The following is a 27,890-nucleotide window of genomic DNA, read 5'->3' on the forward strand; positions in this document are numbered from 1 at the left end:
TTGTTCCAGGAAACCCATAATCTTGAGGCGACCTCAGGTCGAGGGACAAAGTCCTGCAGGGAATATTTTTCATTCACATCTAGAGACAACCCTTTCTCCTAATTCAAGGCTTCTCCTTTTACTCTACAACTTTAAAATACTAACGAAGCCACTCCGCCCTTTTCCCTCTCCCCTCCAAGAATAGGATCAGGTATGCACAACGATACTTCAATCCCCCTCCCTTCTGCCTTTCTCAAAGTAACCGGTGTGCGTGCGGATATGTGTCCGAAGGTGTATGCACCCAGTTCGCGGCGCAGCGTGACCCCCAGAACCGCAGGGCTCTCTCGGATCCGGTTCTCTTGCGGGGCACCTTCTTTGACTCCACGAGCTTGCTCCGCCCCCGCTCCACCCTCCCACTGCCCCTCAGCGGCGCCCCAGGCTCCCCCGGCCTCGGCCCTGCGGCCGGATCCCCGGCCCGCCCCGCCCCGGGCCCGGCCCGCTCCGCCCGCTTCGTCTGGCGCGCTCCCCGCCCCTCCGCGGCTCCCGGAGCTCGCCCCGCCCCAGCCCCGCCCCTTCCGCCCCGTCCCTCGGCGGCTTCCCGGGCTCCAGCCGCGAGCGGTGTCGTCTCCATGGCGACGCAGCGTCTACAGCTCTGTGCTCCGAAACCCGCGCGAACCTCCAGCTGGACTGGCCTTCGGTGACTGTCCTTCAGATGATCGGCGTGAGAGGGACACAAGCAGGTAAGAGGCTCTGGGGCGACTGCGGGTCTCCTTCGCCCCATCCCCGGTGCAGCCTGACTCAGCCCTCACCACGGACGCCCCCAGGCCCGGTGCCTGAACCCGCAAACTTCTCCGGACCCTCCAGGTTCGGGCTCCGGGGCCCCACGGCTGCGGAGGCGGCGCGCGAGAAGGTAGGATCCGCGCGCCTGCAGGTGCGCCTCGCAGTGGGCTTCTTCCTCTGGCCGTTGTTGGGCAGGGAGGGCTGGCAATAAGTCTTCGTGGATGTGAGGGGTAACGGGGCAGTTCTGACAGTCGTGTCTAAGCCACCAAGTTCTGCCCTGCGGATTCCCACGCGCCGACTCCCCTTCTCCGCCCCACCCCAAAATGAAGGCAGCCACGTTCCATCTCAGGGCTTCCCGCTACTTCACTTGGTCCCTGCTCCGCCCTTCTTCTTAAATTTTTTTTCCTCATTCTTTTCTTCTTTTTTACTTTTACTTGTTTGGGGAAAACGCTTAATGGCCAGTAGGAACCCTTACTGGCTGTAATTCAGACGTCATTACTCTCCAGACGTAGTTAGCTTGGCAGTAAAAGAATTCGGTGGAATTTGGACAAATCATTTAACCTCCCCGGGCCTTGTGTTCAACTTCTGTAAAATGAGGGGCTTGGACAATGGGTCACTTGTAAGGTTCAGTCTTCAGCCTTGAGATGAGGAAATTGACCTGAGATTTCAAAAATCATATTGTGGTCTTTTGACTACTCAAACTACACCACGCCCCTTTATCATTTAAGTTAACACGTGGCATAATTATAAATTTATCATTTGATTTCCTAGAGGGCATAGATGAATTGGATGAACCTGTTCTTACCCCCTGAGACCCCTGAAAGTTATTTTTCAAAAATAAATCTGAAAAAGACACTGAAAATACATTTTGATTTGTTAATTCTCCTAAAACCCAAATACAATGATCCCCAAATCCACCTTGTTATTTACTTTTTGCTAACTGAAGTTTTTTTGGTTTTTGTTTTTAATCTCAGAAAAACAACAGCACTGCACTTTGAGTGTTAAAAAGTTTACCAGAGCTGAATTCCATCACCTTTGTAGGAATTCCACTGCACCACTCCAGAATTCCAGAGCTTCCTACCACCACTTTTGAACTAATTTTTTCCCCCCTTTACCTCATCCCGTCTCAATTGCGCACTTAGATCTGGCTTCCTTAAGTCGGAGTTCACCTTCAGCACTGCCCTTGCTAGGCTGTACTTTATAATGACAATAGTAATAGAAGGAGTAGGAGTTGTAATAATTATAACTGAAATAGGAGATACTACTCTTATTAGCAGTTTATATTAATCCTCACAATAACTCTGTGAGGTAGGTAGTATTTTTATCCACATTTTACAGTTGAGGAAATTGAATCATAGGTTAAGGAATTTGCTGGGTTTGAACATAGGCAATCTGACTCCATAGTCTGGGCGTTATATTATGTTGTAAAGGAAATATACAAAAATTATATGTAGTCACTTTTAAATATGAATGTAAGTGATAGATGATCATCGAAACCATTTTATATGTATCTGAGCAATGCAATGAATTATTGCCGCCACATCCTAATATGTTTCCCCATTAAGCTCCTCTAGGATAGAGGACAGTGCTTAATCAGCTCTGTCTCTACTTCTCACCACAGTTGCAGGCCCTGAACTCGTAGCTGTTCACTCTTGCCCATTAGAATACAAGATAGCACAAAAGGATAAAATAATTACACAAATAGGATCAAGAAAAATGTCTTTCAATATTACAAGAAAAACCCAAAATAAGAATTTTGTAAAATCTGAATTTTAAAAGTCAGTGGCTTGTTTTATAAAAGCTTTTTCTGAAGCCTGTAAAATCCAAATAAAACCTATTTGGCACTTATAGCTGCTGGCTAGTGAACACTTACTTAGAGAAGTGGGAGTACAATGTTTTAGTGGGGGTGTGAACAGCTCAATGATACAGTGTAAGCTATTAACCACCTCTCTGATGAAAAGAAGGTAGCCACCTCTGCCCGAAGTCCATCCATGTAAAACTGTTGGAGATCTTTCATTTCCTGTCAAACCCTAGGTACCAATTCCCAGTATCTGTTCACCTGCAAGGAAGCGGGAAAAATATTACAAATAAGCCAAACCACCCATTTTTCTTCTTGCTGAATTTTGTCTCACCTCCTTATCTGGAGACCTGAGGCCCGGCTGCCTGCCAGTTCCTCTGTCCCACCCACCCCTCCACCTCCCACAGCACCTTCAGGGAGCTTCATAGTCAGAGCTTTTAAAAACACCAATGAATGTTTTGTTGTGAGTCTCTAAAAAATATATATATATATGTCAGTGTGCATAGCTCAAATGGAATGCATTTCAAGTTCTCAATAGCCATAGATGGCTAGTGGCTACCATATTGAACAGTGAAGCTCTAGTTTAATATGTTCTTTTCCTTTGCTTTCTTGTTTCCTTCTTTCCCGTTCCATTCATTCAACAAATATTTATTGAGCACTGGGTTATGTGACGTGGAGTACACTAGACACTAGAGTTTCTTTTCAGGTGGCTTGATTTTATCTGTTCTTTTATAGCCCCCGCCCCCCCCAATCTACCTGAACTGATTGGGCCCTTGACTGCTTGACTGGAGTTTTTGATTGTTGAGAGTCAGTTTTCCCTTAAAGACTGGAACTGTATCACATAAAACTTAAAAATTTCTGGGAGCCCTATTTTTCACCGTGTGTAGAAAATCCGTCTGCAGTGAGAGACAGAATGAGGCCCCCATGCAGGAAGAAGCTGAGATGAACAAGGAAAGTGTCCCCGCTCCTCCTGCTTGAGCACAGCTGTATCAACTGTGTCCTGACTTCTATGTTGCTTGGGTATTCAACTCTTAGATTCTATGAGCAATGCTTTCTCTGTGTGTGTGTGTCTCTCTCCCTCCTGCCCCTCACCTAAACTAACTGGAGCATGGTTCCTATAACTTTCAAACAAGAGTCCAGACTAATATAGCTAAGACAAGAACCAAGCCCTTTCTTTTAGAAATGAGCCCATCATGACCCCCACCCTGGCCCCCAAAGTACATTTTTATTTACATAAAACACAGAATATTTTCAAATGTATCTAATCATGCAATTATGCCTTTACAAATTATTTTCTCATGCACATTATTTATCCAGATGTGTTCATTTTCTGATTAATACTGCCTGTCTTTTAATATAAATCTTATAATACTTTTTTTTAAAAACAAACAAATCTATATCTCTTTTCATCAGCTCTTTTCTCAGAATCACCTTTCCAAATCTATGGGCTTTTTTTTTTTTTTTTTTAACTATAAGAGCCTTTTAAGCCAATTAAGTTCCTTTATATCATTCTAATGGTTTTATAACTCAGTCAATGTCTGAGTACCTTTAAAGTAGTATGGGACCCACTAATAAGAATCAGTTTCTGTTCTCAAGAAGCTTCCATCCTGGTGCAGGCATTCCACCACTGTAATTGTCTGTCTGCCTATTGCTTACGTGCATTTCCTTGACTGATTCTTTCCTCCACCCTTTTCTTAAATGTTGGTATTTCCCAGGATTCTATCCTTGGCCTTGTCTTATTCTACATGGGCCATACCATGTATTCCCACTTTTCCTCAGTTATTCCATACATCATCTTTTCTCTTTTGAGTTTTAACTCCCTTTTGAATATAGAACAACACTTGATTTCAGATAACCTATAGGCATCTCCAACTCAGAATTTCCAAAAACAAATTCATTATCCTCTTGATTGTGTTCCTCTCCTGGTGCCCTCATCCTAGTCATCTAAGCTAGAACCATCAAATTCTCTTTTTTCTCCCACACTTCTCTGCCCGACTCTCACTTTCACCTCTCTTTTTGTTCACATGTACCTTCCTGGCTTTGTACATCATCCTCTTTTCCCTGGACTAGAGTTTGGCAAACTTCTGTAAGCCATACAGTATTTGTCAAAACTATTCAACTCTGCCATTACAGTTTGAACGCTAGCATTGACAATGTGCAAACAAATGAGAACGTCTGTGTCTCAATAAAATTTCATGTACAAAAATAGACAGTGAGTCATGTCCAGCCTGTAGACTTTAGTTTGCTCACCCTTCTCTGGACTATTGCAGTAGCCTCTGAACGGGTCTCCCCACCCCTCATTCTCTCTGAGATTTACCCTCCACAGAATTTCAAAGGCTTCGTCTGCTTTCCATTGCCTTCTGGTTATAGCCCCAAATCCTTATTGTGGTAATTAACAACTTTTAAAATTTGGTCCCACATACATTTCCAATTTCATCTTTTGCCATTCTCCAACAAAATGCTGGATTTCTCTTCCCCTTCTATTGAGTGACTACTTTGTCTTGACTTGATTAAATAAATGCCAGCTTCATTGTGAAATCTGACTCAGTCTTCCCATAGCAGGTAGAATTAATCACTTCTCACTCAGTGTTCCCACCGTCTATGTTATCTCTAGTATTGTAGCTCTTATTACATGATGTCAAGTATTTTAGCCTCTTTTTATATCAAGGAGTAGGGGCCATATTAGTCAAGGTCTCTTTGGGCTTCAAATTACAAAACAACTCCAGCTAGTTTCGGCAAAAAGAGAAATTGGCCCATGGTAAAGGCAAAGGTTGAACTAGAAACAGTGACTCAAACATCAGTGGTGTCTCTCATCTCTTCATCTGTCATTCCCAATTCTATTGTATATTCTGCTTCACTCTCAGGCCACTTTTTTCTTAGAGGCTAGAACCATGGCTACTGAGAGCTCTAGACTCATATTCTTCTACCTCTGTGACAACTCCACTAGGAAAAGTCTCAGAGAAAGGTTGTGATGAGCTGAGCTTGGATCACAGGCTCATCCCTTCGTCCAGTTACTGCGTTAGCTTATGAATTATTCTGATTGCTCTGTTTTAGGACAGTACTACTCTTGTGTTCAGGTGGTACAGATGAACATAGAGTCAGAAACTCCCTCCCAGCCCTACAGCCATTTGTTTTTCCTCTGCAGAGTCAACCAATATTATTAGTTTCTTTTCTGAAAGCGTTTCCTTTCAGAGATATTTTTTGCATATTGGTAGTTATTTGAAAAGTACATATTACCTATACAATGGCTGTACCTCATTCTGCTCAGCTTCTGAGTCACTGCTTTAACTTTACCTGTGTTCTCAGTTACTCTGCTTTTTCTCTGGCATCAATGATCTTTCTAAGTAAGTGTTACTATTTTAGGGCTTATGTGATTTTTTAATTAATTAATTAAAACTCTTCAGAGCTAGTCTGTTTGTCTCCATCATAGTAAAGCCTCCTTTTTTGTTTCCCTAAGCAATCTTAATCAGCTCCTCAGAATATCTTCCCAGTTTTTCTTTTAGATAAAACATCAGCTTGTTTCTACAGTGTCCCTCCTATGTGCCAGGAGCCGTGCTAAACGCTTTATCAAGATCATCTTATTTAATCCTTACAGTGATCCAGTGAAGTTGGCACCATTGTGATCTCTCTTTCACAGATGGAGAAACTTAGACCTCAAGAAGTTAAGTAACTTACCCAGCCTTACCTAGCATGTGGCAGAACTGGGATGTGAATCTAGTCTCTTCACTCAAGAGCCCCAACTCTTGAGTATTACTCTACTGCCCCCTAGGAATTCAATTTTATGAAAGGAGAGTAAATGAATACTTCCTAGGTAATGATAAAATCAGACCCGGCTTTCCAACAAGGGTTAGGATCCTCCCACCCTTTTTTTGTTGTTGTTGTTGTTTTGTGGTTTGTTTTTTTTTTACCAGGTGAAAATAGGAGAATTGTGTGCACTAACGTTTCATCCAGGTAAAAGGTGTACTGTAGCAACCCATGAAGATCCTAGAGCTAGAAAGGAGAGGGCTCTAAATATAAAGGGATGACTACCCAGACACATGGGTGCCTAGAGGATCGTGAATGTCTGTGGTGGGTGGAAAAAGTCATCCTAGATTTCTTGTAAGGCCTTATTTGCTTCATTATTGCATTGTTTTAGCTTCTGAGCCTGTATCTACTGCCCTACAAAATCAGGGTAAAATCTTTCATTTATTTTACAGTCTGATTTTCTACAACCATTTTTCCCAAAAAGGTACCTTGCTTGTACAAGAGATTTTAGCTCTCTGTGAGCTTCTAAGAGGGATAATCAAATTAATAATATGTCTAATGTCTGGCTTGTTTAGTGCTGACCAGAAAAAGCCTGAGGCAAGAGTTTCCGTACTACTGCTTTATTCAGGAGTGCAGATCAGTACAGTTGGATTTAAAAAGAGAAAAATTTAATAGAAAATAATGAACCTTCTGTTTTATTGTCCACAGTTTTGGCCCTGAATTTTGTATTCCAGAAATCCCTAGGTATGTACTACTGCTAATAATTTTAAAAGTCTGGCTTGGGATGTGGGGTAAATGTGAGGGGAGACGGAACAAGTGAATTGTTACCTATGAAAAATTTAAGTCAGGCCTCTCTCATACATAAAAAAAAAAACCTTATGACTTGATTTTTCTTCTTGCAATTAAAAAGCAATTTATGCAAACATATAAAGAGCTCAGTTATAGGAAAATCAGCCTACAGAAGGTAACTTAGAAAGGTAAAAATTCACAGAGAAAACATTTTAACATATAAGTAAGTATTAAAACGTATACAGGAACTGATAAGGTAAGAATTATATTTTAAATGTATCTTTGGAGAAAAAGGTTAATTTTTAAATGTATGTCAAAATAATATTAAAAATACTATATCTTGAATATAATAGAAAAATTTTCTGTTCTGCCTTATATATACTCTATGTGTTTTTCTTTTAACATGCATGACCTGGAATATGGCAGTAGTTTGGATTACATCTTGTTTTGTTTTGGTGGAGAAAAGAGGTGGTGTAAGCATGAGCCAATCTGAATTTATGGTTTTTAGGGTCAGCTCAGTAGGAAAAGTGAGTCCTTAACCTGCTGTTGATTGTATTTAGAGATAGAGACCAAGTTCTATAAAATCAAATAGTAACAGAGTTAGAGGCTTATTTAATACATCAGTTCTAACATGCAAAATTATTCCTGTAGCTCTTTTTACATAGACTTTAAGGTGAAATGGGGAGGAAGAGTTAATTTCTCTAGATTTTTTTTTAACTCAATTTCATAATCCAGAAGAATGAGGTTTTTCAGTTAGGATGGACATGATGCTACCAAATACAAAAACAGAATATATACTTAAAATACTCTACTGACAAACTGAGTTCTACATTCTTTTTATTTATATTCTAAATTTACATAGGTGTTTAAAGACTTATGGAGTAAATTTTTTGGTTTTTACAGGAATTATCTAGGCAAGACAGATGCTGTAAAGGTAAGGGTACATAAACTATTTTTTAGGATGCTTTAGTTCTCTTTTACCATTAATTTATATAGTTTTTGAATAATTGCTTTAGTATAAAATTACATTTTAGCTTGGATAACAGAATGTTTATATAAAGCCTATGAATAAGTTATTTTAAATACCACAAACAAAAATAATAATGATAATGCTAGTTTTTATCTCTGCTTCTATTTTAGGCACCAAAATATAGACAAAATGGCAGATTGCTAGTGTTTGATCCAAAGGGTAAATGATTTATTACTTAAAAAAATATGTTTGACCACCATTTTATCCTAAATATTAAGAAGATAGTCTACTGGAATGGTTGAGTGTGGTTGGAAGTCTTAGCAGTTAAATCCTTTATTGTTTTTCATTTAAAAAATGCCTAAATATTTGCCAATCAGGAGTTTCTATTAGGAACATCACTATTGATAAAATACTGAGTTTATTTTTCCTTCTCTTTCAGAAAAAGTGATGATTGAACCAAATGAAACAGTGTCAGAGTAAGAAAATGTCTCTGGTTGTGCAGCCGATCTATCACATGCCTTTCGAGCAATTAGAACTAGAGATTGCAATCATTTGTCACTCAATTAAATTTGAAAGGCTAGAAATGCATGAATTAGTGCTTTAGCTTTTGCTTCAGTCAAAAGGACATTTAAAATGAAAAATGAGTTTTGATAAAAAATGTAGGGATGTAGATAATATTCACTTCTACTTTTAATGCTTAAACACCAAGTATTCTGTATTTGACATATAATTTTCATTGCTCATTCGTATTCCCTTTGATAGTTGCTCATTTCTTTCAGAATATCTCTTTAAATGAATATTTACTTTAAAATTAAACAGAATCTTTATTTACTATGAGATGAATCATTACTACTAAATAAGGAAAATACGTAATCACTCCGGGTAGTTGAAGAGATTGGTGTTAAATAGAATCATAGTTCAGTTTGGGTACCTAAATATTAAGTACCTGCTTTGTTCAAGGCACTGATTCTGATAATTCATCAAAGCCCTTCCTGATAAGATTATCTTCTGCCCCCTGAATTAATATTCTATTATTTAGTCTATGAAAAATTACACTTTGAAAGTTGATCATAAAACACATTCATAGAGATCAATTATTGACAGGTCAGTAGGCACCATTCTGGTGGGATTCTATTCAAATTAATATTATTTTGGCTTATTCTGAATATTATTGGCTAGGAAAAATTCCACCTGATGCAACATTTATTTTAATTTTACACTGTCAAAGCTAAAAATTAAAATTAGAATCCACCTTGGCTTTATTATAAATTGCATGTTAAATACATATTTTTATATTAGAGTAATGTATAACAGATCAGTGATGAAAATCTGTTTATTTCAGCTTAAATATTATAAGCAATGAGAAAAAATGCCCTGTTAAATATATTAATCTGTATTTAAATATATGTATCCTATCATATGATTGAAAACATATTTAAATTAAAAAACCTAAGACAATTTTAGTAATCTTTGAGGGAAGTATATCTTTTAATAATAATAATGAAAGTTAGTAGATCATTAATGAAGATAAATTACTGTTTTGTTTACTGCAAGCCCCAATGTCCTTAGACTGTGATAAGTAGTGTTGGAACTGGAGCAAAGTGTAATCTATATCCAGAGGTAGTTAAACCCCAGGGATAAATCAAATGCACCCTGGGCCAAAATAGGGAATCAGAGTGATGATTTGTTCTCTTGATCTCATTAATAATTGCTTGATCTCAGTAACTGCTTATCAAACTACTTTTTGCAAGAGTAAGATGATCATGTCCTTTTTAATTTGCTTGCAAAGAAGACTTTGGATTTGGATTGATTGTTGTTTGAAGTGGGGGAGAAGGAGGGATGGTTAGTATAGCCAGTAAGCTTCACTGTTGTACAGCTGTGTCACCTCAGATGCCTTACCCACAGCTGAAGGCAAACAGGGCCAGTCCTGGAAGAAAATGATCAAGTAAGAAAATAGAAAATCATGGGGACCTTTGCTTAGGGAACAGTGCGACTGACCTGAAAAGTTGATGAATTTTCCATTCCACTCCCTTGCTCCCCGCACAGGCTTCATAGTCTGACCAGCAAGTGTTATTTGCCAAAAGGCCCTGTCCAGCTTGCGTTAGGGAAGACTAGAAGTTTCTTCTTCACCAGTTCTTTGCCTTAATCTTCTGATTGATTTGTCATTCTACTCTGAGCCACAAGGGATTTGTAAACTATTACTTTTAAACTTTTCTGCACACAAAACCCACACTATCATTTCCCACACTATAGATCCCATGTGTGAAATATTTTGTCTACCCAACAAATTGCACTTAATTAACAATTTTCAGTAATAAAGATAAAATATATTTTTAATGCTGGACAAAGTTTTATGGACCTTGGACCTTTGATCTGTTGGGGTTTTTGTTCAAGCTTTTGAGAAGTGAGATAGAAGTGGCTGAAGCAGATCCATAGCACTCAGCTCTCTGAGGTTGAAAATATATCTATATGTTATTCCATAATATGTTTTATCTTTTCTAAAATGAATGACAAGTTATTTTTTATTCCCATTTTTACACTTTAAGTAAATGCTTCTTTGGACGAAGACCAAGATTGGCCAGCAAACTTTATACTTCCGCAGTACAAGTTTCTCTAAATGTAGCTAGGACATTCTTAGAAAAGTAAGTTTTAATTAATTTTTAGGCCCATATTTGGCAAATTATAAATCATTTTAAAACGAAGTTTAAAATGTAAACTTCCTGAAAAACTTGTTAATTCCAATAGAAATTTGGGGACATTTCATAAATACTCCCAGTGCTCTTAACTAAGGAACAATCCTAAAACCTAGGTTATCTACCCTCTAGCATAAGCAAGTTCCCGTGAGATATCTAACTTGACTAACTCTCTAACCTTAGCAGATACTAAATTAACTGTCTTTCATTTCCAAAGGATATTACATAAAAATTTGAATCTTTCCTTAATCGTAACTATTTAAATTAAACATCTTTTAGAGTATACTGGTTATCTATTTTTCTTAAATGGTTAGAGGCATTGTTACCATTAATAATATCACTTTCTCAAATGGAAGTCAATACATTATAGTGGAAGAGGAGGTTGGACTTTGGGGCCTTTGGTTATTTGAAACTGTGTATGAGACTACTGAAAGTGAACAGAAGAGAAACTCATGTTTTGCTGTTAAAATGATGACTTGGCCATGCTCCTATATTTTTTTTATGACATGTGCACTGCGTGTGTTGGCTTCCTCCATGTTGTATCAAGATTATTAAAGGCATTTCCAATTATTCAAATACCCAGAACTAAACTAGCTAAAATCCCTTCCTTGAGAATATAACTTAGTGAATATATAAGTATCATATTTCATATTCGAAGTTATACATATATTTTCTTCATGGTTTAACATCTTTTACAGTCGATGGCATCTTAAACTTGGCAATGCTTTTTCTTAAATAACAGTATGTCTTCTAATAAATAGATGATATCTTAGATTCAATTAAATAAACTAATTCGTAGGAGTGGGGGAAAGCAGGCAGTAAAGCCCTTTTATCTAGATTAGCTATTAGAGGAAATAAATTCTAGTAATCACTTGTGGGGACCTTTGGCACAATAAGAATCTCACAATGCTAGAAAATGAATACTTAAGTGACTTCTCAACTTTTCATATGCAGAGTTTCTTCTTGGATCTTCTCTTTCACAATTAGAAAATTGAGGAGGGTAGAGGCAGAACAAATGTAAATCGTCTTTGCTGTGCATTTTGTATTACCAGGGAGGAATTTTGCTTTAGCAGCATATACTAAGGAAGTAAAGATTCTTCCATTCCCTCTCATAGTACTAAGAATATCACGAGCTATTCATCCTCTTTGTTAGTCATTGCACGAGATTACTAACAACTACAGTACTAATGTTCTGGATTCACATTTCCACAGGGAAAAAACAGAGCCACCATAGCATTGGGGAAAAAAAATAATATTTTACATCTTTTTATATCTTTCCATGTAAACTAGAAGTTGAATTTTTTAAACTTGGTAAATGAGACATCTAAAAGAATCTTAAGACCACAGAAAGTAGACATGGGGTTATTTCCCACCAGCCTGGGTGCCTGTGAGTAAACAGTGCATCACAGAAGAATCCTGTGTCTCGCATTTATTGACATGAGGTTTCAGGCTTAAAAGGTGAAAGAGAAAATTAACCCATTTCTATATCAGTGACTTAATGAAAAAGCAAGCAACTTTATGTTATGACCAAAGGTTAATATTAGTGTTGGACTCTCTCCATAAGTGTAGCGTTTAGCAATGATAAGAACTGATTTACAAACTTAAAAAAACTCAAGGCTAGTATTCCTTAAATAATTTTATTCCATCATATATATCACAGTGATGTGTCAAACACATTCACAGAACTGATCGCTTGTATTTGTGCTTTATGTTAAAGAACTCTGAAAAGGTTCTAAGAATCATTACACAAAGACAAATGCCAGGTAGAAATAGAATTTTAATCATTAGTAAAATTTATTTTTAATGCTTTTCCAGAAAAAAGGTACTGCATTTTAGCTACTTAGTTTATTGTTGGTGTATTATAGTGTTTGTATTAAATATGTGTGTGTATCCATATTTGAGGCGTAAACAGAATTGTGATCTAGGAAAATATTTTTTCACTATTTACTTTTAACGTTTAGGAAAGAAGTCTCTTCAAAAAATATTGAAAATAAAGTTTCTTTAAAGAATATTGAAAATAGAGTATCTTCAAAGAGTATTGAAAATAAAGATACAGAAATAAATCTACAGTCTAAGCTATGGTCATCTTCCTTCTTAAAAGAAAGCACAGGTAATAACATTTGTTTTATTTGAGTAGCTTCTAATTTCAGCCCTCCTTCTATGACCTTTGAGATGTTGACAACTTTGTAGGTCTGGAGCAGGTCATGGAAATCAGTAATTTTTCAAATTTATGTACCAGATGATTTCTGATACACAGGTGCAGGATCCACAGGTATAAATTACATAAAATGATAATGATAGGTTATTTTAGAATGAATTAAAATACCTATGAGAGCAGTAATAAGTTCCATTCATTCAACAACAGTTTATTGAGTGCCAGGCACTGATTTAGAAGCTATGGATACACTAGTTAGCAAATAAGCAAGGTCATTGCCCTTATGAAGTTCATTTTCTAGTGGGAGATAGCCAACTATTAAAAGTAAATAATAAACACAATAAACAAACAAATATGATAGTGACAGGTTGTGATGGGTGCTATAATGTTAGTAAATGGCACCTGGGAGAGGACTACCTTAGACCTAGGAATTAGGACACCTATCATATGCTCATTGTGTGTTTGTGAATTAAGACAGTTCTTGTGACCACATAAAGTCCTTAATTCCCTATTCTGACCTTCCCCTGATGACATCAGTGTGATGAGTCTGTGAACAAGGTGGGGTGGGTACACACTGGAAGATCAGGATGATTGTGAGCTGATGGAGACTGTAAATGAAACAGAAGCAGGTAGATGGCCCAAATATCCCAGCCATCCTATTCTTAGAAGAACTTGGTATCCCTTTTTAGAGCAGCACTTTCTGTTTAGTCAGGAGTTTGCCTTACAGTCAAGAGTTTACTAATTTTTTCTTTCCTGTGTTTGTGTTTTCTTGATATTGTTTTCTCTTGCGCTCTCCTGGATTTCTAGTTTTCTTCTTTCTAATACAAGTGTTTCTGTATTATTAAGAGTAGCTCATAGCCATACTCCCATCAAAGAAGGCATCTCATGAGACTTCCCAGGCACTCAAAATCTTACAAGAAAGGGATGGTGTAGCACAAGTTCAGTTTGAAACTGTGAAAGATCTGTAGAGCCATAGGAGTCGGCAGGCTCACTCAATAGTGTTTCCCAAAGGAAACACATGGTAAACTTTTTTAAAAAATTACTTTAATAGTAGTATATTTTAATGTGTGTTAGGAAAAAAAGACATGGTAAGAATATTGACTGTGGAGCCATACTTACTCCCAGATCTACCACTTAATGAGCAGTGTAAAGTTGGGTTATTTAACCTCCCTGTCTCTCAATTTCATCTATGAAAGGTATAAAAGTAGTATGAGAATGAAAGGAGTTAATGTATGTACTGTTATATATTAAAGGAGTTAATATATGTACTGTTCAGAAGAGCAATGGCATATAATGTTTGTTATGATTATTGTTATTTTTATTAATATATCCATCAGTTCCATGGATGATGATATTTATAATCCGGCAAAATTTATAAGTTAAAGTAGATTCAAAGAAAAATATTAAGTAAATAGTATAGGTGATACACATATATGGCAAAATGGACCAAGATAGTATGAGAATTACGTTTGGAAAATGTCCCAATAGATTGTGCCATACATTTTACATCTTAAATATTTCTCTAATCTATCACCTCCTCTCCATCCCTATTATACCTGTGCCCTATCATTAACCATCTCTCTCAAATGGACTTTTTAAAGAGACTTTTAATCTCTCCCCTTGCTTTTCCTGCAGAGGATCTCCCCGCAAAAACACTTTCCACTCTGCTATCCAAGTTTTGCCTCAGAGATGCAGAATTGATCATACTTGTTTCCCTACATAAAATATTTCCTTAGTAGTTCTGTCATTCTTAGGATAAATCTCAAGGCTTCTGGCCCACAAGACTTTATTTTCCAGCTATTCCCTACCACATCTGTCACCATTTCAGCCTCAATCTTGAGCCTTAAGCAGCATCAAAGTGTTTGTAACTCCACACACATTCTTGCTTCTGCATTGGATCATGAAAAATATCCACTCAGACTGGACAATTCCTGATCACTCCCCAGACTCCTGTGAGGCCCTCCTTTTTTCTTCCATTTACCCAGTATACATCATTATCGGTGTACTTCCCTATGGTTTTGTAATTATCCATTATGTTTCTGACTCTCTCATTAAAGTGTTAGCAAGTACCCTGAGGTCAATGACCATTTATTTTGTGTGCCTGGAACTCAGCATAGTGCCAGCCACTGAATGAGTAGTCAGTAGAACTTATTTTTTTATTTTTTCAGTCACCTATGTTTGGTCATAGGTACTGTGACTTGACATTAAGAAAAATCATTAATAATGTTGTGTAATTTTTGGTTATATGTAGACTACTCCACATGTATTTCTTCTGTGTGTGTGTGTGTGTTTTGAGAGAGAGACAGAGAAGAAACGTTATTCTCAAGTATCCAAGGAGTGACATGACCTAAGAACTATTTGCATCTCAGCCTCTCCAGTCTTACTTTTACTCTTCAAGTTTTTTATTTAGTATTTACCCCCCTATGAGAACAACTTAGGACATCTATTTCTAGAGCTAGAATAGCATTAATTTCTTTTTTCTTAAAATTATTATATTCTTTATAAACAAAACTTTTTCATTTATTAAAATTTTAAGCACCAAACAATTCAAACAATTAACATCAGCTGAATGTTATTGATTTGGACTTTTTCCTTTCACTTGACAGTTTTATTACCTTTTTGAAAGTGGAAATCAAATAAGTTATTGCAGTGCTATTTAGTCATGAAAAAAAAAAAAATACAGTCCAGAACAGGAAGCCATGCAGTAAGCACGTACACTTGTAATATTATAATTTAGGAGTAACCATTTTTAATTTTTGAACTTTTCAATATTCATTAAATTATGTATATTCTGTTTTAGGTGAAATGGGCAAAGATACAGTCATTGCAAAGCAGGAGAAAAATAATGAATATTGCCTTCAGGATATCGATGATAAATTGTCCAAATCAACAGATGATGATGGTGAAGATGACACCAATGATGAAGATGATGAAGACAGTGACCCGAATAAAAATACTCATGCCCCATTAGAGTTAATGGCAGAAGTAAGTTTTACTTGTACATTATAATTTAAGAAACTTAAAAAACTATTAAAATAACTAAATGGTATATATAGCCTTGATGATTAAAACAATAGTAAAAAGATACTTGCCCACATACAGACGCTTACCTGGCTATTCATCTCTCTTACTACTTTCACCAGATTTAAGGTGAGAGAAGATTCTGGAAGTGACTCACAGTATTCTGGTAAAGGCTACAATTACACATATATATGTTAAACCACCCAATATTGTCCCAAAGGCCATTGATGTTGCTTTCTTTTTCTGTCTTTTTCTCCGTATATTTAATTTTAAATTTCTATCGCTCTCTCTTTTAAGTTCACTATCTATTTTTTGCAGTTATAATCCCATCCTCCCATCCTTTCTCCCTACCTCACCCCATATATTTTATAAATAGTAATGCATTCTTTAATGTCACTCAATAATGTGTTACAATTTTCTTTATAAAGGAATTGCACATTTTTGGGGACATTTGTTATTGAGGATCTTGTAATTTGTCATTATAGTGAATGGGTTCGTTTCATTAGTCTCTAATTATTACGAGGTGTAGAAATGCCATTGATTTTCATATGCTAATCTTGTTTACAGCAACCTAGATATACTAACTTACTAGCTTTAATGGTTTATAGCTTGGCCTGCATTTTCTTTGTTTACAATCCTGTCACATCTGATTTTTATTATTCATATTCTTCTTTAGATAAGAGGTCTGCTTCTAAACATAAATGATATTTTCCAAAATTCTTGTTCCATTAATTTAAACGCTTCTAAATAGTATCATATGTACAATCTTTGATAAAAATTTTTAATAGATGCCAATTTAAAGAATCCCCTTATATTCTTAACATTTAAAAAATTTTGTTTCAAAAATGAAGATTAAAGTTTTAAAAAATATTTCTTCGCATATATTTAGATTTTAGCTTTTCTCTTATAATCTATTGGTGTGCATTAACAACTGATTTTCTGATATTGAACCATCCTTGAATTTCTGAGATAAATTCAACTTGATCACGTTATATTCATCTGTATCTTGCTGGATTTGATGTGTAAAAGGTTTTCATATCATAATTTATTAGGTAGACCAGTTTATAATTTTCCTATTGGAAATGTCTGTGTGATTTAGAGATTAAAATTACACTCGCCCAACAAAATGAGTTAGGGACTTCTGGTGAGATTTATCTGTAACACCTTGCCATCTTTTATCTGGGCAGTGAGAGAGGCGGGGTAGGTGGGCTAGTTATAGGTTCAATTTATAGAATCTCAGTTGGATACCTCGGATTTTCTATTTCTTCTTCAACCTATTGCAGGGTTTCTCAACCTTGGCACTGCTGACATTTGGGATTGGGTAATCCTTTGGTGCTTCTGAGTGTCTTTGTAGAATTTTTATCAGCATCCCTGGGCTTTATTAGCTGCCAGCACCTTCCAACATAGAATCTGTAAAATGAATATAAACACACATTATCTATCATTTCTCTCATTATATTCATATTTTCCTCTACTTTTGAGCATATGGCATATATGCTTATCTACTATGCTATCATCTTTTTCAATTCTAGGTTAATTTCTACTGATTAAGTTTTGTCCTGCTTAAGATATTTTCCTGAACCTTTGCATGCCTGGTAATTTGTTACTGAATACTAGACATCATAAATTTCATGTTCTTGGTTACAAACTTTTGTTGTTTTTCTTTGAATATTGTAGAACTTTGATCTGGACACAGTTGAGTTACTTGGAAGCAGGTATCACTTTTTGAGTCTTGCTTTTAAGCTTTGTTGGGAGGGTCCAGAGCAGCCTTTATAGTGTGGGGACACTGCCAAGGCAGTAACCTTATGAGGACTCTTCCTAATGCTCTGTGTTTTCGAAGGACCTTCCACTCTGGCTGGAGAGAACATGAGCTTTTAGCCCTGTGAGAGGTCCAGTGATTGCTCCACTTGCTCATTCCAGTGATTCTTTCTTCAGCCTCAGTTTCTTCATGCTCATATGCAGATTGGTACCAGCCAAAGACTCTAAGAAACACCTCTGCAGGTTGCTGGAGCTCTCTCTGCCTGTGAAGTTCATTCCTCCCTTGAAAATTATGGCCACATTGGCCTCTCTGAACTCTATACCATTATTTCAGCTCAGCTAGATTACTCGTTTCTGTTTGGATTCTCCCTGCCAATGCTGGTGCCTGGAAACAGCCTAAAAGCAGTAAACTGAGGCAATATAGGTCCCATCTTGTTTCTCTTCTTTTGGAGATGAATCACCGTCCTGTGATGTCTATTGTTCAGCATTTGAAAACTGTCGTTTCATATATTTTGTCCAATTTTGTTTAAGGAGGGAGAGTAAATCTGCTCTCTGTTAACTCCATCATGGCTAGAAGTCTCAATTATTTTTTTAGCACAAAGAAAATGCTAATATGCTTGCCTTCTTAGATAATTTAACCCAACTGCTAGCCATAGAATCATATAAGGAAAACAGAGATATTTACTATATTTTCTTCCTAGAAGAAAGCATATACATAATTGTAATTCTATATTTTTTTACTAAGTGTTGTCATGTACTTATGGACTAAATTCACAAATAAAAGCTGTATCTGAACCAAAGGAATTTTAAAATGATTAATGTCTTCACTGTCTCTGCCAGTTGAGTCAATCTGCATATTCTCAAATTATTCAGTAGTACATATATAGTATGGTCGTAGGAAAGTAGAGGTATCATACTTATTCTATATTGCCTTGCCATAAGAAGTCCTTAAATACTCTTAATTAATTGATTGATTACAGACCCACTTCTGGAAAAATTATGTAAATGTTAAAAGCAAAATAGTTAATCATTAATGGAATATTTTCTAGAGAGTTTATAATTGACATTTAAATTTTCTCCAAAACTACTTATCTGAAAAATTCTTAATGTGTTCCAGTTCCTGAGAGCAGAAATGAGCCAAGACTACCATTTGGCAAAAAAATTATGTCAGATGAGTAAGTACAAAGTACTTTCCCATTTTTCAATCTTCTCTTTGTTTCTAAAAACATTCCATAATATGTAAAATGGTTTGATTATTATAAGTCTAGTGAATTTCCCTGATAGTGTCTCAGTGATTCCTTGATAGTAAATTAGGTTGATTGGTATAAGGACTAATTTAGACTTCTGGCTAATTTTTAGTGGGATCAACTAACAGAGACTAATTACCACCACTGGAAAATAAGTCAAAATCCTTACCTTTATGACAATGGTAAGTACCTTTATGCCTTTAGTTTCAAAGAAGTGTCAGGTACTGCAGCAAACCTTACTTAATATGCAATTGTTCTACAAATATTTGAGTGCCTACATGTGTCAGGCACTGAAAATACAGCAGTCAACAAGAGAGATAACAATCCCACATTTATATCTAGTGTCAGGCAGATAATAAACTGATACATAAAGAATGTGTAATAAATGATAGGTACTATGGAGAGAAACAAAGTAGGGAAGAAGGACTGGAAAGTACTAGGAGGAGGCAAAGCAGTTTTAAATAGGATGGTCCTCGGAGGTCTCATGGAAAGACTTGAGCAAAGACTTGAAGAAGTTGAGAAAACTAGTCTGGAAGAAGCAAGTTCCAGGCAGGACAGGATTAATAGCAGAAGTACTAAGATGCTGAAGTATTGAGTGTGCCTATTGGATAGCTAGGAAGACAGTATAAATGGAGCAGAATAAGCAAGGGGAAGTGTGATAGTAGATGAGGTCACAGAGGTTACAGGTTAGGGGTCATGCAAATTGCTTAGAACCTTTTCACAATTTAAGGGCCTTCACTTTTTCTCTGAGTGAGGTGGGAAACCACTAGACACTTCCGAGTAGAAGAATAATATAATCTACCCTACTTTTCTTTCTGTATGGTTTTTAATGATTTGACTTGATGTTCAAAATAGTTGTGGGGTTTTTTTTTTTTGTCTTTGTTATACAAAGAGAGGTTTGGGAGGTTTGCTGAGTTTCTTAAATCTGTCAGTTGATGATTTCATCAACTTTGAAAATTTCTTGGCTATTGCCTTTTCAAATATCACTTCTGCCCTATTCTCTCTTTTCTCTTTCTGGGTCTTCAATTACACATAAATTAGACTTTTTTTTCATGGTGTTCCACATATATCTTACACTTAGCTCTGTTTTTTTCATTTTTTTTTCTTCTCATGTATATTTTCTATTGACCCACTTTTAAGTTAACTTATCCTATCTTCTGCTGTTAAAACTATCCAGTAAGTTCTTTTTTTTCCTTTGGTGTTTTCATTATTTATTGTTGTAGCCTTTTTTTTTTCTGGCTTTATTGAAATACAATAGACAGTTGCTTGTATTTACATTGTGCATTTCAATGAGTTTTTTTCAATTATAGTTGGCATACAATAACATACTAGTTTCAGTTGTACAGTATAGTGATCAGAGATCCGCATAACTCACAAAGAGATCACCCCAGTGGATATATGTAATATCCGCTCTCCACTTACATATTTAATACATTATTAACCATCTTCCCCATGCTACACTCTCTATATCTCCATGTCTATTCTGCAACTATCCACTTGTACTTCTTAATCCCTTTGCCTTTTTTCTCCATTCCCCTAACCCCCTCCTATCTAGGAACCCTCAAAATATTCTCTGTATCCATGAGTTTATTTCTGCTTTTGTTGTTGTTTATTTTGTTCTTTGATTCCACATGTATGTGAAATCATGTGATATTTGTCTTTCTCTATCTGACCCATTTCATTCAGCACAATACCCTCTATGTCCATCAAGGCAATATCTTTTTCCATCCCCCTCCTTTTAGTCTGTGTGTGTCTTTTAATCTGAAGTGAGTCTCTTGTAGGCTGCATATGTAGGGGTTTTGTTTTTTTATCCATTCAGCCACTCTATCATTTGGTTGAAGCACTTAATTCTTTTCCATTTGAGGTAATTGTTGATAGGATAGCTAGGAAGACAGTATAAATGGAGCAGAATAAGCAAGGAGAAGTGTGATAGTAGATGAGGTCACAGAGGTTACAGGTTAGGGGTCGTGCAGATTGCATAGAACCTTTTCACAATTTAAGGGCCTTCATTTTTTACCATTCTTTATTCATGTTTTTGATACTTTTTTTTTTTTAAAGAAGCCCCTCCAACATTTCCTGTAATATTGGCTTGGCGTTGATTAATTCCTTTAGCTTATTTTTGTCCGGGAAGCTTTTTATCTGTCTTTCGATTCTAAATGATATGATAGGTTTGCTGGATAAAGTATCCTTGGTTGTAAATCCTGGATTTTCATCGCATTGAATATTTCGTGCCCAGCCCTTCTGTCCTGCATAATTTCTTTTGAGAAATCAGCTGCCAGTCTCAGGTGCTCCCTTGTAACTAACTGCTTTTATCTTGCTGCTTTTAAGATTCTCTCTTTGTATTTAACCATTGGCATTTTAATTATGATGTGTCTTGGTGGGAGCCTCTTTGGATTCCTCTTTCTTGGGACTCTCTGAGCTTCATTGGGTTGTATGTCTATTTCTTTCACCAGGCGAGGGAAGTTTTCCATCATTATTTCTTCAAATAGCTTTTCAACATCTTGTTTTTCTTGAGGTACCCCCATGACATGGACATTTTTACATTTAATTGTGTCCCATAGGCTCCTTAAATTATTATTGTATTCTTGGCTTCTTTTTTCTTGCCATCTGATTGGGTGCCCTTGGCTTCCCCATCCTCTATATTGGTGGTTTGATCTTCTTCTTTATCCACTCTGTTTATTCCATCTAACATATTTGTCATCTCAGATAATGTGTTCTTCATTTCTGACTGGTGTCCTTTTATAATTTCCATTTCTATTTTTATGTTTTTTATCTCTTTAAGTTCTCACTGAATTCATCTGCACTTCCCCTAAATTCATTGAGCATCCTTATAACCAGTGTTTTGAACTCTGCATCTGTTAGATTGCTTGACTCCATTATTATCCAGTGAATTCTTAATTTTGAAGATCGTAGTTTCTAAATCTTAAAACATTCATTTAATGATTTTAAAAGAGTCCAGATCTCTGTTGAAATCCAAATTGTTTTCAAACTATTTTGCCCATTTTTCTCGAATATATTTGTCATAGTTATTTTTAAAGTGAAATGGCAACTCTGTAATTAAACTTTATTAATAATAAGTCTCAAAATATTAACTAGTGTCAGACTTAAGTCTCGTAGTAAAAGTCCTTGAAGTGAATATATAGTATAGGGATCGTGAGGGTCTACTCTCACTTGCCTTACACAGAGTCCTCACTATGGATACAATATTTCTTAAATCATTGGCTAATTTTTTACTTAATTTTTAATTTTTGAATACTTTAACATTATCTCTTTTCTATCCAAAATAATTTGCCTTGTTTTGCACTTTTGACCTTTAAATATTTGATTAAAAGTATTTTTGGTAGCCCACATAGAATTTCCATTCAGAAGGAATCCTTAGAGGGAATCATGCCCAACCTTTTATTTTTACAAATAATGAAAGTGAAGCAGAGGGAGGTTAAGCAGCTTGCTCAGCCCCACTCAGAGAGCTAGTGACATAGGCAGAACTGGGACCCAAGCCTCCTTCTCCCACAATACCTTTCTCCTCTGTGGAGCTAGTGTAGAAGTGAGTGACTCTGTATCTCTAGTGCCCAATTCTCTGAGTTTCTGGTGAAGCCTAATTGTGGGAAAATTTATATATCATATTTCTGTATTTATTAATCATTTTTAGAAAGCCTCTGGCTGAAGTTTATAAAATATATGCACTGATAATCACCACATCTGTCAGTCAGTTTTGGCTGTTAGCCCTATAGTATGCTGCATAAACAGCAGGTGCTCAATAAAATGTTTATTGACCTGACTCAAACCAGTGAACACACATTAAGTGCCAGGTCGGTATAGATGGAAAAAAATCCAAATTGATCTCTCTTAATTGGGTTATATCCCTTTAAAAACTCACTCCCATCCTTCACTCCTTCCAACAAATATATATTGAGCATCGTATCTGTACCAGATATTATGCTGGGAGCTGGAGAGAAAGCAGAAATCAGGGCACACATGCTCTAAACCCTTTTGAGGTTGACATAGTCATGGTTTGGTTTGGTTTTCATCCCTATTGGCTCATCCAGTAACACTGTTCACTCTTTTCTGTCTGTGTAAAATAGTGGTGCCTCTAAAACTAAGGACTAGACTATTGGAAAAGGAGCTATGGAGGGCCCTAATACAGGCACCATGATCCAGGGAGCCATTTGGGAAAGAGCACTGCTCTGCAGAGGAAGAAGAGGCTGATAAGAATCATGGAAGAAGAGGCCCAGAGATGGTTGATGCTGCTGCAAGTTCCTCTCTGTATTTAGAGCAACAAACAAAATGAATTTTTTTCATCTAGCAAGGACCCCAAAATATTATATGTAAATTCTTACTATAGATATTCCTTTGTCTGTTTTTCCCGTCTTCTAGCTCTTCTACAGACTCTTCTTTTCTCTCTGTATGTATTTATATCTTTATAAATTATATATGTAAACATAGGTTATACATTTGCATATTTGTATATGTATGTATTTAGGGGAGCATTTGTATTACACTGAATGCTTAAAATAATTCCGTGAGGCTGATATTATTAACCACACTTTCTAGATGAGGAAATTGAGGCTAGAAGCAAAGAGAACTAGTTCACACAAAGTCACAATTTGTGAGCTACTAATTGGTAAAGTTAGGATTAGATCCCAGGTCTGGCTTGAAAGCCTAAGATTGTCTACTAATTTTCTATTTCTGTTTCGTCGTTTGATTAATAAGCATACACTTCTGGTCAAGCAGGCAGAGACTTGGAAAAGATATACTTTATGGATTAATCAGATTTGAAATGGCTTCTATTTCTATTAAATAATCCATCTTTGTCCCTCAGAAATGTTTTACAGATTCATTTTTGTTAACAGGCTTTAGGTTCCTGTTTTGTTTTCTTGCTGTCCAATCACAGTATAATTATTTATATCTTTGTTTGGCTGCAGGGCTGCCAACCTGGTGTCCCAGGTACTCATGGGTTCCTTTCTCTTTGTCCCACCTTTTAAAAATTTGTATTAGGTTCCCCCAAGATATTTTCTCTGTTGGTGAAGACTTAAATTTTCTCTTTCTTCCACACCCTGTTTTTATATGGTCCTAATATTTCCTCAGCCATTTTTCTGCTGTCTCATGCAGAACTGATATCTCTGCTCCGTGCCATTTCCTGCCAGGCATTGGAGGCAGCCTAGAAAAGTGATTTTTAAGTGAGACTGAAAGTTAAGAGTCCCAGTTACTTATCTTAATTCATCTCATGAATGACTGTGAGATTTTGTGCCAATCAATCTTCTTATTTCTTGGTCTCTTCACCTGTAAGAAGGGAACTTGCAGCTTAGTCTTCTTAAGGCACCACTCTTCACAAGCAGCCCTAGGTCCAACACCAAAAAACATTTAGGCCTGGAAGACCTATTTTATCAATTATAATAATTGATAAAATAACCATAAGAATAATGGTTTAAAACCATAAGAATAATGGTTTAAAAACCAAAATGGTTCTTATCATTATAAGTCTAACACAAATTCAGATGTATCTTGAGAAAACATAGTTCCTGTAATGTTTATTTCTTTTTGAGTAAAATAATCACCCTTTCGTATTAGCCTAGAGTAATTAATTTTATCTAGGCAAAAAAAGGACTGCTTCCTACTCAGTTGTTTATGACCATTTATTCTATTTTTTAATGTTTTGAGGACTCCAGCTATACCAGGCACACTAGGGATGTAAACAGTGAACAAGAATAACGTTCAGTCTACCATAGAATAAACTTCAATCTGAAGGACTCAGAGCCCCATAAGCAGAAGAACGACCCCCCCACCCCACTCCCCACCCCGGGCTCCCTGCCCCAGCCTTTAAGCCAGAAGAACAGAAGAAAGCATCCACTGAATGCCTAAGAAGGAACTAACCCTTTCTCTAGGCCCAGAACCATTCTGGGAAAACGAATAACAATCAATGTTTATTCAGAACTTAACGTGCACCGAGGACTGAACTAAGTACTTTACTTTTATTATCTCATTGATTTATTAAAATAGCCCAATATGGTTGATAGCATTATTGCTGATAAAGGAACTGAAGTACAGAAATAGTAAATACTCTCCCCAAGGTAACCCAGCTAGACAGTGGCGGAACCAGGATTCTCATTTGACAGTCTTCAAGGCTGGATTCTGCTTATGGGCCCAGGTTGGGAAATAACCCCCAGGACACCTACTGCACGTGCTACAGGCTTCTCTTACTTATTTACAAACCCTACTAGCCTGCCAGAGAGTAAGAAGAATTTTTGATTCATCATGTAGAATGGATACTGCTAGGCTAAGTTTCAAAGTGGATATCTTACTCTCACTCTGAAAATTGACAATTGCCAGCAGGTTTTGTTAAACCACGAGAGCAGCTGATGTCATCCTCCAGTCCCATGGAATAGCCCTAATTCCAATGTGGAATTCTCTAAACTGTATTCTAAGGAATATTCAAGATTTCTTAATAAATGTTCTACCAAAAAGATTCCATGGAAATAATTATTTGGGGAAACCATGTTTTCCTTATAAGATTTATAATAGTATGAGAATATTAATGGCTCTGTAAAATCTTACAGTTGCTTCTTAGTGTAAGCTTTACCTGAGCTACTTCATTTAACCTAGTTTCCCAAATACATATTAAAATCTTAAACGCATATCTCAGGAAGCAAGTTGGAGAAACCCTGCTCCAGAAAGAGGCTTAGCCTCAGAGAAAGATTTAGACTGCTAATGATAAGTGTATTTTGGCCCAAGTTAAAAATGTATAAAAAATTACTTTTATTAGAAACCGTAAAAGATATTTAAATACCTATAGGATCCTTAAAAGCAGCTTCTGAGTGAGTATACAGTCATGCTAAACCAGATTGATGGTAGATTGTTATGTTAGTGGATTAGGAAATGAAGACACTGGTTTGATGTGTTGGGATGAAAGCCATATGGGGTGAGGTCCTATGAACCAATGGGGCCTAGTTGAACCATCTGCATGCAGTTCACTCATATCTTAGCCAGGCCAATAGCACACTTGATGTTTCAGTGCCCTCTGGGGGCTATCAAGATAACACGCGAGTGTCACAACATTAAATGGACAATGCCAAATTATGAATACTCCTCAAGGCTGGTAGGAAGAAGGTAGAGAGAGGTCTGTAGAGCAAGATCTGAAAAAATAAATAGTCTAGAAAACTCTCGAACAAAAGGTGTAAATTTTTCTGGCCTCTAGGACTTTGGTACCATACCAATAAACCTAAAAAAAATTCTATTGGTATGGTCCAAAGGAAAGATGACACATTCATATAAAGGATTAACAAAAAGGAGTAAATAGTGCTAAAAACAAAGGGTCTGATGAAGAGGGAGAACACTGTTAGGTAGATGCTGACTGGGTTGTAAACTAGGGTAAAAGTTTTAAGGATGAAGAACAATAAGAAATATCAATTTCCCTATTTGAAAGATGAGTTTTTAAAACTAGCATCTCTACCATGGAAGAGTTTGCACTAAAGAAAAATAAGGGAGGGCGGAAACTCTGTTCCTTCTGTTCATATGAGGTCTTTAGTAAAGGATGTCATGTAGACATGGGGAGAGGGGCAGTGAGATGAAGTGAGGGATTAACAGACCTCTAGGCACACATTCTTTTTAGCAGAGTCTTTTTTGCAGGATTTGTACCTTATTTGCAGAATGATTATAGTCAAAAATACCTTGGTTTCAGGATTATGAGGGATGCCTCACAGTAATAGGCATTGCATTCTTTGGACAGGAAGTAGACAATACAATGAGGATTATTTGTCTCACAAAGCACCTAGCATAAGTAGAGAATTCTCTCTATTTGCACTTAATATACCGATGGTATAATTGTTGGTATTTATCGCTTTGTGCTTTTGCACTTACTCTGACTGACAGTTTCAATCTCATTCTGAGGAGCCTGTTTGCTGAAACAGTTTGAACATTAATAACATATGTTCTGTTGTTCATTTTCAGTCCTAATCTATGAACCAGAAAATCCTGAGGCCAAGGAGTTTTTCTCACTTATTGAAGAAATGTTGCTGATGGGTAAATTTAAAATTTTAAATTCCTTCTTTCTCATAGAACTATGAGCAGTCACTATTTAAAATCCCATTATCCCAGGAGATTGGTAAAGTACATCTTAAGGAAGCAGTTAAAAAGGGGCTAAATGGTTGTCTTGGATGGTTTGATGAAACCAGCTTGTCCTCTGTGGATGGTCACGAGGACTCCTTTCTCTGTGGGGTGGAACTGCCCAAATAAAGCAGGTTTCCTGGGCACAGGCATCACACACTGACAAGGTCTTCAGAGAGAATAGAATATGTTAATTGCTTCATGTATTAAAGGGACTACCCCACAATTCCAAGGAAAGCCAGCACCCTCTAAATTACCCTAAATCTCACTTACTCTTATTCTATTTAAGTAAGAATTATGTTGACAATAGTAAACATTTTATCGACCTAGTTTTAAATTTACTTTAAATCCACAAATATCTTTATGCCAGTAAGAATACATTCTTCGCATTACTACTTTAACTTCATATACAGTTAGCAAAGTTCAGTTCAGCTCAGTTCTCATGTTCCAAAAATATGTATTTCTTTGTGGAGGCAGAAGCAAGGAGAATTATGATTTTTAATAGAGTAGAAATGTTACGAAACATTTTAAGCAATTCTCTTCCTTTCTATGGCAGAGAAAGCTCAAAATCTTGAGGAAGATGATCAAGATAGTGAAGAAGAGAGTAGCGGTGAGAGTGAAGGAGAAAGCGAGGAGCTGAGTGAAGAAAGCTCGGATGAATGTGAAGACGAGTGATGAAAGGTGCTACTAGGGTTTTGTCTTCATGTAACTTTATTACTGTAAACCATTGAAATATAAAGGAAAGAGCTGCATTTTAGTCTACTTCTTTATTTGGTAGAGTTCTTTAATTTATGCATATTAGTTTAAACTCCTTAATATTTAAGTCTTAGCTTAATGTGAGTTACTCAGAGAGGAA

The 27,890-nt window shown here is 36.5% G+C and overlaps 1 protein-coding gene across 1 annotated transcript; it reads left to right on the forward strand.

Annotated features, from left to right (window-relative positions):
- The first annotated feature begins 258 nt into the window (after positions 1–258).
- On the forward strand, positions 259–27,791 carry ERICH2 (glutamate rich 2). Its single transcript, XM_039855817.1, has 11 exons — positions 259–719; positions 7,010–7,045; positions 7,994–8,024; positions 8,231–8,279; positions 8,500–8,536; positions 10,607–10,702; positions 12,715–12,863; positions 15,709–15,893; positions 18,805–18,862; positions 26,879–26,950; positions 27,591–27,791. The coding sequence occupies exons 1-11, from the start codon at positions 259–261 to the stop codon at positions 27,707–27,709; spliced, it is 1,293 nt and encodes a 430-aa protein (XP_039711751.1). The 3' UTR covers positions 27,710–27,791.
- The last annotated feature ends 99 nt before the right edge of the window (positions 27,792–27,890 follow it).

This window comes from Pteropus medius, unplaced genomic scaffold (assembly GCF_902729225.1).
Source record: "Pteropus medius unplaced genomic scaffold, Ma_sr-lr_union100, whole genome shotgun sequence".
Taxonomy (NCBI): Eukaryota; Metazoa; Chordata; class Mammalia; order Chiroptera; family Pteropodidae; genus Pteropus; species Pteropus medius.

Coding starts and splice junctions, on each gene's coding strand:
- ERICH2 (XM_039855817.1), top strand. CDS start 259: ATGTGTCCGAAGGTGTATGCACCCAGTTCGCGGCGCAGCGTGACCCCC. Junction 10,703..12,714: donor GCTAGGACATTCTTAGAAAA/GTAAGTTTTAAT, acceptor TTTAACGTTTAG/GAAAGAAGTCTCTTCAAAAA. Junction 12,864..15,708: donor CTTCTTAAAAGAAAGCACAG/GTAATAACATTT, acceptor ATTCTGTTTTAG/GTGAAATGGGCAAAGATACA.